The sequence below is a fragment of the Chelon labrosus genome (assembly GCF_963514085.1).
Source record: "Chelon labrosus genome assembly, chromosome: 7".
Lineage (NCBI taxonomy): Eukaryota > Metazoa > Chordata > Actinopteri > Mugiliformes > Mugilidae > Chelon > Chelon labrosus.
Window position 1 is genome coordinate 6712783 of NC_140343.1, and position 12212 is coordinate 6724994.

Sequence of the window (12212 nt, forward strand, 5' to 3'; positions counted from 1 at the left end):
ACGCATTCACCCTATTGCCTCGGGCTACTATGTTTGTGCTGTGTCACTCACCGTTGACACTTGGCGGACCCCCTTCGGTGACTTGTTAGATGATTTTGAGCATGCTGAATCAGCGTCAGAACAAGTCGGCGAGAGAGGATCATCCTAATTGGTTTTTCATCTTGGCGGACCAGTTCAGGAGAAGAAAAACACTCCAGGGCACAAAAAAGGCTCTTCTCATTTTCCATCTCCATCTCGCCTGAACAGATCACAAATATCTTAACGTGATCATCTAGAAAAAATAAACTGTAGAAGAACTGATCAGCATGATTCAGGAGAGGTCAGCTCTGTACGACAGCTTGTAGCTCCTCCTAGCCTCCAAGCTAACAGTAGCTCTTCCAGTCGAATAGGAGACAGGAGAAGACAGGACAGGAGAAGTAGATAACAGTGACCGTCTTGTGACAATTCATTGTTCTGCTGGGAAACTTTGGGACGTGGCATTCGTGTGGATGTTGTTTAGACATTTAATATCCACCTAGACCAGACCAGGCACCCCCACCCTATAGCAATGACACTCCTTGACACAGGCACACACACAAAAACGCTTTAGGAACAACTTAGAAAAACATGAAGAACTGCACAAGGTGTTGACCTGGACTCTAAATTCACTAGATCCCACACTGATCAAGTATCTGTGGGATGATCCACAGAGGCCCCTCCCCTCAACCCATAGGACATTCTGTTACCAGACACAACAGGACACCCTCAGAAGGCCCATGTCCATTCTCTGATGAGTTACAACTGTTTTGGAGGCACAAGGGAGACCTACACAATATTAGAAAGGTGGTCATAATGTTATGCCTGATCAGTGTATATGGCAGCTGTTTGTCTGTAGTTTTTGTAGTGTGTTCTAGTGCAACGCTTTGATCCAGACACGGACAACGTGAGACGACGTCACAGTCGGCCATCGTTGCCGATAGTTCTTTGTTGAGTTTATACCCAAAGTATTTATATATTAACTACGTCTGGACAGACACAGATGTGAACAACATCAGTGAGGTGGTCATTCTAGTTTAGTTTATATCTTTCTAAGCGATATAGTGCAGTTCAAATCAACACAATGTCCTTCTGTATTCTGCATTTGCTCGGCTCTGTCATATGCATTATTCATTAATGTAGTTTGCAGTCATTCAGTTTGTGTATGCAGGTATTCCAGGGGAACAGAGACATAATCACATTCAGCTGCTTGTTCTCTGGTTGTCAGCACAGAAAAAAAAAATAAAATAAAAACATTTCCTACTCCCCTGCAGACTCTCATCTCTTTCACACCGAGCATTCAGCAGAACCTTTGCAGACTTGCTACACATGTCGCTATAAGAAGCTCACATACCACAACAGATTTTGTTGCAGTGTCACATTAACTTCTACAGTAAGGCAGGCTTCGTTTCTGTCAGCTGTTGAAGAGTAGCTAGCAAAACCTGTAGCTTGCTGCAGGCCTTCAGTTTTGGTGCATGTGCCTTGCAGGAGGTTTAACTTGTGTCCTGTGTTGACTCTTCTGTTGACTCTTCTCTTCGACTGCCTATATCATACGTTTATTTTTGATATAATGTGAACAGATCTTGTATTTCTGTGTGTTTCTGTTTCCAGGCGGGGTGAAGCCGTGCTCTCTCAACTGTCTAGCAGAAGGATACAACTTCTACACAGAGCGTGCTCCAGCTGTGGTGGACGGCACACTGTGCAGAGACGACTCTCTGGATGTGTGTGTAAATGGAGAGTGTAAGGTGAGTCGTGTGGAAGGGGAAGGTCTGAAATGCCTTTTCTCGAGCACAGACATGTTGCCCTCCCACTAGGGACGTCCTGATCAAGTTTTTTTGGCTCCCTGATCCAATCCCAATCATTTAATATTCAGTATCGGCCAGATTAAGTTAATAAAAAGGCGTTTTATTATCTTCCTTATATTCTCTTAGCTCATATGTGCACGATGTGACTGTATTAAGTCCAATAAATGGGGATGTCACAGTTAATGTAGTGTTGGGAGGGTAGCTGCTGCAGCTAAAACTGTAGCAGTAACAAAACACACAGCAAGTCGGCAACACAAAGACCCATGTCCTGCTGCAGTGTGGTTTGGTTCTAGCCTGGAGCTACAGCAGCGGCTCAGCTACACTGTCTTTCTTGGCTTGAGGTGCGTGCTGTGGTGCTGTGACCATCTACCCCACACTGAAGCCTGTGCTGTTTGCTGATCTGTTCATTCTGCGTTGAAAAGTGCTGACAATTATGGGCAATGGCATGTTTACTGACCGTGTGGGCGAGTACCTCTAACAATGCGTTTAACCTAAGGGACACTGCTGATGGATGCACTTGCGCTGTGGTGCAATCACCAATCCATTTGGCACAGGACATGAACTTATCACCCGACCTGCCCAGAGACTTATTTCAGCTTAAACTTGCCTTCTAACTTTGTATAATTACTTCATGTTCCCAGGCCCAGAATTGCAGTGTACCCAGGCACCATCTGATTTGAAGTCTAAAATTGTTCATCTTAATGTGCACAGCTTGTTATCCAAGATGGAAATGGTTAGGATTTGGGCTGAATCAACAGATGGCAGATATTGTTGTAATTTCAGACACTTGGCTGACCAAAGCTGTTACTGATGCAGATATTTACGCGTCAGGATACAATGGTGATCGTACCAACAGGCCTCAGAAAGGTGATGGTTTTGCTACTTGTGTTAAGTCAAAATTTGATCTTTAAAGCATCTTTTGTCCAGACTGAATCATAGAGAACTTGTTTTAGCTGGCGATTTTAATTTGGATCGGTTTAAAAACGTTTCTGGTGATGTTGGATCTTTCTGTGATTCTATTAATCTTACTAATCAATTCACCCACTTGTCCAAACCTTAAAACTCCTGAGAAGTCCGCCTTCATTGATCTGATTTTCTCTCTGGGCGTCTTCTGCAGTGACTTAAGCGATCACTGTGTTGTTGCTGCTGTTAGAAACGCTAAGGTGTCCAAATCTAAATCTCGTATTGTTTACAAGAGGAATATTAAACACTTTAATGAGCAAAGCCTATCATCACGATTTAGCCAAATTAGGAGTTATACCTGATGTAGAGACGGCTTGGACAGTCTTTAGTGACGGTTTTAAGCAAACTGTAAATAAACATTCCCCATTAAGGAGGGACAGGGTAAAAAATAAAGCGATATTATTCATGAGTGTTACCTGACATGGGCCAAGGCAAGGAAAACAGGTTCTATCGCTGATTGACTTGTTTTCAGACAACTAAGAAACGAATGCTCTTCTTTTATCAAGAATAATATTTGTCCGTCACCACTGAGAACCTAACCGTCTATGTATTAAATGACTCTGCTCCTGTCTATGATATAATGGAGACGTTAAACAAGCATTTCATATCTGCTGGCTCTTGGTTTGACTCTGAGGGATCTATCTCTGTGAAACCCTGCACAGACCTCCCATTGTACTCTGGTCAGACTTTCAATTTTGTACCCTTCTCTGTTCAGGAAGTCCCTTGAAGCTTTAGATCATAGACAATCTTCTAGACCTGATTTAATAGATACTTTATACTCAATGAATCAAGGGAGGGTATTAATACTTTAACACGTTTTTTGCATGTGTGTTTGAACATGCAAGTGTACCAACCATTAGACGTGAGCAGAACAGAAGATTGTCTTCATCTGTGATAATATTGTTTATACTCTCTCTCAAGACTTTGGACAGCCTCCACTGTCTGGTCTCCACGCCGACCGCTGACCATCATCACAATCAGCTGCTGAAAGTCTGTCTTAACTTTGGCAGCGGTCGTAGATTCCCATTACTGGCGCTCTCTCTTAATCCCAGCTGTTAATGAAAACAAAACACTGGACTGCTGTTCGTTTTGATGGGACCACCTGCAGCTCCAACAGGTCCCTGGAACCAATCTGAAACCCACACAACCCATTTGTAGAAGAATGTAGACAAAAGAATCTTTAATGGTGATTGTGCCGAGTTTATGTGGTCGCTGTTCAGTACCAGACTGTTTGATTTAGCTGTAGTTCCTCTCTAACAACTAAGTAAATGCTTTGGACAGAGAAAAAAATGAACACTGGGATATCCAGCTCGTCGTTTAGGGGTTGCCTGGAGGTTTGTAGAGCGCCAACAGATTTTATTATTCAGCTTCCTGTTCTTGTGAACATCTTCAACTGACGTGTCTCAGAGACTAAACCGGGGAGCTCCTGCAAGTTTCTAGACTCGTCCAAAAAAGACTACTTTGTTTATCAACAGCCTCTCTCCTTTCTCTCATCCTTTTTCTCTGTACTCTCTTCTGTTCTGCTTTGTAGGAACTCAGTGACCCTCCAGCTCAGCTGTTAGTCAGTCTGCACTGCAGGCTGGTTTTCATTCACTGCACTCTTAGTATCTCTCGCTCTTTTCCTCCTTTCTGATTCTCTACACAGTCGTCTCTCACTGCAGTTTTTCTATATGCACTGCAGTCTCTCCTCTCCCTCTCTCTCATTTTGTTCCTAAGTTGGCGTTTGACAATCAGAGAGAAGGAAGACACATCAACAGAGATGAGTTAGTAGAGAAATAACCCTAGGAACAGATGGTCCAGTCCAGTGCAACATGTTTTCTTCCTGGATCTGCTGGACAAAAAAAATAAAATAGAGTTACATTAACAACACCTGTTCTTTCATGACAGTAATAGACCAGGTAGGAGCTGCCTTTGCTCTCACCTGCTATTCTGCCTCATTATAGGAGTAAAGAGGTTTCTTGCAACCTCAGGTCTTGTATTTATATAGAGATTTAAAGCCTGTGCTTTGCAGCAACGTGAATTATTTTAGCCTCACAAATTCACATATCATGGGGTCCATATATCAGGGATCAAACCACTAACCCTCTGGTTCGTGGACAACCAGCTCTACCTACAGAGCCACAGTGTCCCTGGCTCAGCATCATGTGGTGCATGTACTCTCTACTCTGTTAACACATTTAATTTCTATTAATGTCTTGGTTTACTGTTTGGTTCTTGCTCCTTGTAGAGGAAACCTTTACACAGGTTCCTTAATACCAAATATAAAAGTAATTTTATCCTTGTTAGTCTTTGTCTTATGCTGTTTTCTGTCAAAGTTCTCAAAGTTAATGGTATTATCTTCATTTAATTATTTTATTTTGTTTAACTGGTTTAAAATTTTATCCATTTCCAAAACAGAAAAAAAAATATTTTTCCCAAATTATATTCTATTATATAAATGTTTTTCCAAAGTTATTCATTTTCTTATTTAAGAAAAATCCAAACTTTTGAGAATCTGGACCCAGTGAGTGTGAATCTATGTTTTTGTTTTCTAACTTGAATGAAATAATTGAATGAACAGATAATTCATGGACCATGTTGTGGTGTAACTCTACAGTATGTGTTTAAAGTCGCGCTGGTTCCAGTGAGCTCTTAAAAACTCTTCATTTAGACCCAAGAGGCCTCCTCTGAGCTGTTATTTCAAAGCTTAATAACTCACCGCTACACACATTTCAAAGCCACCAGATAACCATGAATCACTATTTCAACTCTTGATTTATTTTTGAACCGTGATCTAATCAACGTAAAAGTAATAATAAACTTAAGCCTCATTATCCCTCTCTACAATAAGCAGCTGCCATATGAATATATGAGATTGAGAGCTGTTGCCGTTAGTTTTCTACCCTTTTGTTTAGGTTTGGTTCACTGTTAAGGAGTTTGAGTGAAACCACCTGCTTCGCTCATCATGAAATTTATTTATGTCGACGGCTATGAGTTTAGCAACCTAAGAGCATTATGTCTGCAAAGGCTCAGAAAAAAAAACATCTGGACTTACCATCTGATATTTCTGTGTTTTGAAAAAGCGGTCTGGAAGACATTAGGAGGTAATCCCTCATCCTGGCCTCTGACACCTCTCGACTGTGCCCCTTCACCCATGACCCCTGCGGCTCACTCGTTTCTCCCCTCTCGCAGCACGTAGGTTGTGACCGCGTCCTCGGCTCAGACGTCCGCGAGGACCGCTGTCGGATCTGTGGGGGGGACGGGAGCAGCTGCGTCTCTGTGGAGAGACTCTTCAATGACTCGCTGCCTGAAGGAGGTAGAAAACTAAAATAGTTAAGAACATTTCATTTACTTTTGTGAGCCACAGGCTTCTCTATACATACAGATGAAGATTGTTATCTGTGCTGACTTCGTTTACAGCTGGGAAAATGGGTTTAGTTTATGACTTCAACGCTGGAACAGAGTCCAGAGAATCGGCTTAATTTAACAAGAGGCATTTACCTTGAGAGGTTATGCAACGTAATTTATCTGTTGTACCAAAAATGTGCACATTTGGATTTAAATACTCTCAATTGTGAGTGCATCTTGGAAACCTGCCTTGCAGTGTGAATTAGGATACCCCAGACCTTCAAATTATATTGTATAATTGTCGGTTCACATGCAAACTCTATTTGACGAAGCCAACAAACCTCCACAGTCTGTCAGAGACGGGACCAGCACCTGTTTTACTCAGGGTTCGTCTGATGGAGATGGATTATGTGTATACACAGAGCAGGTGAGATTTGACGCAGTACAGACTTAAAGTTGGCATTACAGACACAACGTTTCAACAGGAGACCAGTTTTGTGTCTTACAAATAAAAAAAAAATAAATCCACTGGCAATCCTTTTGGAAGATTTGAGACGTCCATCAGCCCAAACATGTGGACTTTGAGCAGGTTGTCAGGGAGACGTAGTTGTGTATCATCTTCATATGAGTGAAACAAACATGACTACTAATTGGGTGATGAAGGAAACGGATTTAAACCAAGCAGACGCCAAGTCTAGTCTAATTAGTATCATATGCAACAGACAATTCTGTATCTATAAGAAGACGAAGGAAAAGCTCCCCGGCACATAAGGAAGCACTCATAAATGTACACACCATACACTATATATGCGTACATATATTTATCCTCTAGCCACCCAGGGACACGTGGTAGACAGATTTAGGTGAGGTCCGACCAGTGTGGCTTGAGGTCCTGCTGCTGTCGGATCTATTTCGGGTTACTCTCTCCCCACAACACCAACTCCAGAGAGTCTCACCCAACTGTCAACACCACTCACCCCACCTCCCAGGATTCCTCAGGGGGGGCACACCCTTCGCAGGCAGCCGTGCTCTGGACCACAGTGACCAGGCCAGTCTATGAACCCCAGCTGAGGTCTCGACTTCTTTGAAATATATCATTATTGCTGCAGATCCATTAGTGAAGCTTAAGTTGAAGGTATCTACAATCAGTTAAGTGTGCTTCAGTGATTATTGCAGTGATTATTCATCATGAGTGTGAGTCAAGCACCAAATAAAATGATGGATCGTACAGTTTCCATCATGCATCTAGACGGTGTCATAATTAAACTTTCTTACTCCACACCTGATGGCTTTTAGTTCTCACTATATATTGTCTCTAAGTCTAAACTGAAACATGATCAGAGTCATTTTCTCATTTTTAAAAACGTACCCCTAGAGCCACAAGATCTAGTTTTACTATTTTAAGTACTGAAGAGCTGCTGCCCTATTTCCCAGCATGCATTGCAGTAGCTGGTCACCACCGGTCAAACCAGATTATCAATGTATTTTATAGATTTTATGCCTCTTTTATGTCTACATCGCTACAAGGTTTACCAACACAACCTCTGTTTGTACAGAAAAACAAGCTGAAACAAAGGAAGCTGGACTTGTAGAGTTCCTTGAAGACATTTTGCCACTCGTCTATCCGTCTTCAAGGGACTCTCCAAGTCCAGCTGCCTTTGTTTCAGCTCGTTTTTTGGATGTACGATGACCTGGATGACCGAGAACCTTCACACACATGTTGTATAGCCTCTGGATTTGTCAATAGATAAATGTGTACACCAAACTTACTGCAAACGTACTGCTAGGACATTTTCTAGGAAGATTTCATTCGGCTGCAAATGTTTACTCACATTTAGGCAAAAACAAGCATCACTGAGGTCATCGTTAGATGATAAGGCTGAGCTCAGTTCAGCCTCAAAAGGTTTGACAGAACAGGAATCAATATTCAGTTAACGTCATCATACTTTTGACTCATATAGTTTGTAACTTTGTTTGACAATAAAAACTTGAACTTAAACTTAACCTTTCCTAATAGTCCTAAACTCGAACGACTTGGTCACATCTACAGCACGGCATGTTCTCATCTCCCACCAAACTCAAACTCCAGACGCAGGACTGAAAGCTTGTTCTGGTCGCAGGCCGATTTATGACCAGCAGAAATCACTCAGTCATGTCTACAGCAAGCTTTTGATTCCTCTAAACTCCAAAGGCCTTCAGCCAGCATTTCTCCTCTCTTCTCTGCTTTAGTGATTTAAAGGTTCCCTGTGGAGTTTCTGACCTCTAGTAGACCACGGAGCACTTTTTTTATTTTTATTTGTTTCACACATGTGCACGAGGAGACGCTTGCACATGCAGATGATGCCCAATGCAGTACTGTCACACTGTTCTGACAACAGGCCAATGGATCTGCAAAGGCAGTGAAGAATAAAACTGCAAGCTCATGTCTGAATAAACAATTCAAGTTCTTTTCATGAGGAAGGATTATTCATCACACTGTGAGTTTTGATGTGTAACACGTCACAGAGCACCTTTAAAATGTTTAAAGATAATCTTGAAGAATTAATTATTTATTCTTACTCTGCTCTCAACAAAGACACATTAATGTCCTTTCTATTCTCTTTCCATCTGTCCAGCCTGTGGCTTTGGTAGGTGGTGAGAGGTTACTGAGGAGTCAAGGACTGTGGGTTTACAGCTTATTTGCTCTTTGTTTACCACACAGGTCTCTGATTGTTAACAGAAGAATCTCACTCACACTTAACCTGCATTCAAGGACAAAAACCACTGACTCTCTAATCTTCTACGCTTACATTCACAAACCCAGAGCTGGGTCAGGGCTCCACAAAGAGGTCACAATCCAAGCGTTACTAGAGGGAGCTATTTTATTCCTCCATTCTTTCGTTCCCTCTTCCTCTAAGGAGCAGAAGTTATTTACAGGGCTGCAGCGGCTGGCCTCATGGCAGAGTGGAGTAGGGTGGAGGTGAGATGAGCATACAAAGAGAGGGGACAGGAGACCAAAACAGATGGAGGGAATGGAGAGAAAAAGCCAGCTCTTGGCATCGCTTTTGCTCTCGAGCAAAGAGCCGAGCAGTGCAGGCGAGGACAGCTGCCCAGGAATGCAGCTGGAATCCGAAGCCTCTGCTCAGTCCATTGGCGTCCCACAGAGCTAAACACTACTTATGTGTCACTCCCCTGATCCTCAGTGAATAAACCGTCTTTGCTTTGCTTTCGTTTTACGACTTTGTGTGGGTCTGTGTGTGTCTTAGGTTACGAAGAGGTGGTCAGAATTCCTAAAGGATCAGTGTTCATCCACATACAAGAGCTCAACATCTCCCTCAACTACCTTGGTAAGGTGATACTCGGGCTAAATTTTAAAATAGCTTCCATTCGATGTAAGAAGATTAAACTCAGAACCCAGAAAGCTACCACCTCACTAACGGCTAGAGTTATATCATCATTTCTTGTCTTCCTGCTCTGTGTCTCAGTGCTGAAGAGTAAAGGTGACCAGTACTTTATCAACGGGAAGCTGACCATCGACACGCCACGCAGGTTCAATATCGCCGGCACCACCTTCCACTACAGACGACCCACTGACGGACCAGAAACCCTTGAAGCTTTGGGGCCAACAAACATGACCCTCATTGTCATGGTAGGAAAGGAGTCATTATCGGTTGCGTGATAAAAAGAAAATACTTACAGTAGTAGTAGTAGTAAATGTTTAAATGTTTGGTTGTATGTGTGTACAGGTGCTGGTGAGGGAGGAGAACCCGGGGATCCACTATCGCTTCAACCCCCCAGTCAACAGGGATCCTCTGACCGGCTTTGCCTGGCACTACACCTCCTGGTCGCGCTGCTCGGCTCTCTGTGCTGGAGGTAAAAACGCGACAACAGAGCCTCACCTCGGAGGAACAGAACTGTTAAACATAACCCCAAAAATTGTCCAGTCTTGGTGCTAAGCTAAGCTAAGCAGCTGCTGGGTGTACAGCCATACTGTCATGATTGAGGTCACAACCAATGAGTTCCCCAAGTGTTTACACTAAGAGGAGCTTACACTTTCAATATTTTTATGTTCTGCTTGTTTCAAACATTCAAGATGGGAATTTGGGAATTACACAAGAGGGTTACCAAGGCAACAGAGCATAGAAAGTCCACTAGCGACCGAACTTTCAGCTACAAAGTGCAGGACTTTAGAGTGGTATCAGTTTTGTCATCAATGTTCAAAGTTGGTAAAATGAGGTCAAACATGACCACTTGAGATGAACGCTACCTCTCCTTTCATCTTCTCCTTTTTTTCTCTCATGGATGTACAAACACACAGATACACACACATTAAAAACACACAGCGTAAATCCCTGTAGACGATCGCTGACCCAGAGAAGCCTCCGCCGTGTGACTGGGGTTTTCTTGAAGCCAGAGGCGTTTGAGCAGTTCACGGCCTCTGAGGCTTTGGAGATATCACACATAGCCAATCTCCCGTTTCCTCTATGGCTTTTGTGAGTTAATGATCCGTGTTGCTTTAACTGATAACAGCGTGTTTTACTTCTGATAAATACATTCTTTCACTTGGCTTCCCCCGTCCTTGTTGAGAGAAGGATGTGAACACAGAGTTAAAACAGTGAGTGAGAAAGTTGTAGTTTTTGTAGACGTGAGTTTTGTTCTTTTAGTCTTTTTATTTTTTTAATCAAACAGGTTTTGTTGAAGCTTTCACATCTTGGGTTTTGTTTTTTTTCCCACAAATGTTCTTCCACAGCTCTTCCACAGTGTGGTGTCACATAATAATCATCCTCCTCTGCAGAATGTGTGCACGGCCTGTCCATGAAGTCCATGATTTACGTCACCTGGTGGTTCTTTACTAATTTTCCTCCTTGTCTTTATGTCGTCTCGCCCTTGTTCAGGTGTGCAGATCCAGCAGGTGGTGTGTAGGAAACAGTTAGACCATTCAATCGTCTACAACCACTTCTGTGACAAGAAGAACAAACCTAAAGAGAAGAGGAGGTCCTGTAACACTGAGCCGTGCTCCCCGAGGTGAGTGGTCTCTTAAGACGTAATATATTTTGTTGCGTGAGCGTTTCTCCATGTTAGACTCATGTTAGACACAGTTTTAGAGTAGATCCCCTTTTCACTCACATGCCTCTGACAGTATAATCAGATCTGCATGAGCAGGATTTAAGTGCATCCGTGTTGTGATCACGTTTTTCTTCCACAATCAGTCATGTGTCGCAATAGAAGATTGTAAAATAGATCATAGGATTATATTGAACAAACCCTCATTCTGTTGTTCTAGCTGGGGGACAGGAGAGTGGTCGGATTGCAGCCGCAGCTGTAACGGCGGCCTGCGGACTCGGGAGGTGTTATGCAAAAGGAGGCTCTCTGCGACGGAGGAGAAGGTCCTGGATGACTCGGCCTGCACCCCGCCTCGCCCTTCGCTCACCGAGCCCTGCAGCAACCACAGCTGCCCCCCTGAATGGCTGGCCCTGGACTGGTCGGAGGTAGGCAGACCTCAGAAGTTTCCCCGTCACTGCATTTACGTATTTCTGCAGATTTATTTTAGTCAACTCATGTGTTCTGCAAGATTCCTGCAAGATTCCTGTCGGATGAAGCAATAGTTTCTTTTCCAGTTGAACTTAAGAAACCCAAACATCTGCCAGCAGTAAGTAAGAGTATCTAAACCATGAAATACACAACAGAGACACAGCGCAGACAAATACATCACACTGAGGACGTTGTTTCAGTCAAGAATACATATTGTTGCTCTTATGGGAATCCCATTACCCATTTTAAATTTGACCCCAGGTCCAAGCTGTCTGAGGAAGTCTGTCACTCAGTGTAGCTGCAACTTTCTTTAGTGAAACATCTGGCAATTGTTTCTAATCTAAATTGTTTCTTGTTTGCAGATAAACGTTGTTCTGACTTCCCTAGATCAAGTGTAATGAAATGAGATGCTGTCAGAAGTGCGTCAGCGTTCAACTTGTCTCTGACGTCTTGTGTAATGTAGCGATGGCACACGTATGAAAGGAATTATGTCCAGCTGTTTTACAGGAACCCGAGAAGTCTCTTGACTCTGTTTGTTGTAGAGCTGCTGCCCTCTGCTGAGTGGATTACACATATTTCTTGTTTCACGTT

General features: G+C 43.0%; 1 protein-coding gene across 2 annotated transcripts in view; it reads left to right on the top strand.

Moving 5' to 3' along the window:
* adamts10 (ADAM metallopeptidase with thrombospondin type 1 motif, 10) overlaps nt 1–12212 on the top strand; it is a 49138-nt gene that overhangs the window by 31495 nt on the left and 5431 nt on the right. The window contains exons 17-23 of one of the 2 annotated variants that reach the window (XM_084547526.1): nt 1627–1760; nt 5955–6078; nt 9356–9436; nt 9575–9738; nt 9836–9962; nt 10985–11114; nt 11374–11578. In XM_084547526.1, coding sequence (XP_084403652.1) covers nt 1627–1760; nt 5955–6078; nt 9356–9436; nt 9575–9738; nt 9836–9962; nt 10985–11114; nt 11374–11578 — 965 coding nt within the window. Of the gene's footprint in view, nt 1–1626; nt 1761–5954; nt 6079–9355; nt 9739–9835; nt 9963–10984; nt 11115–11373; nt 11579–12212 lie in introns of both variants that reach the window. The other variant, XM_084547525.1, reaches the window with a different exon arrangement.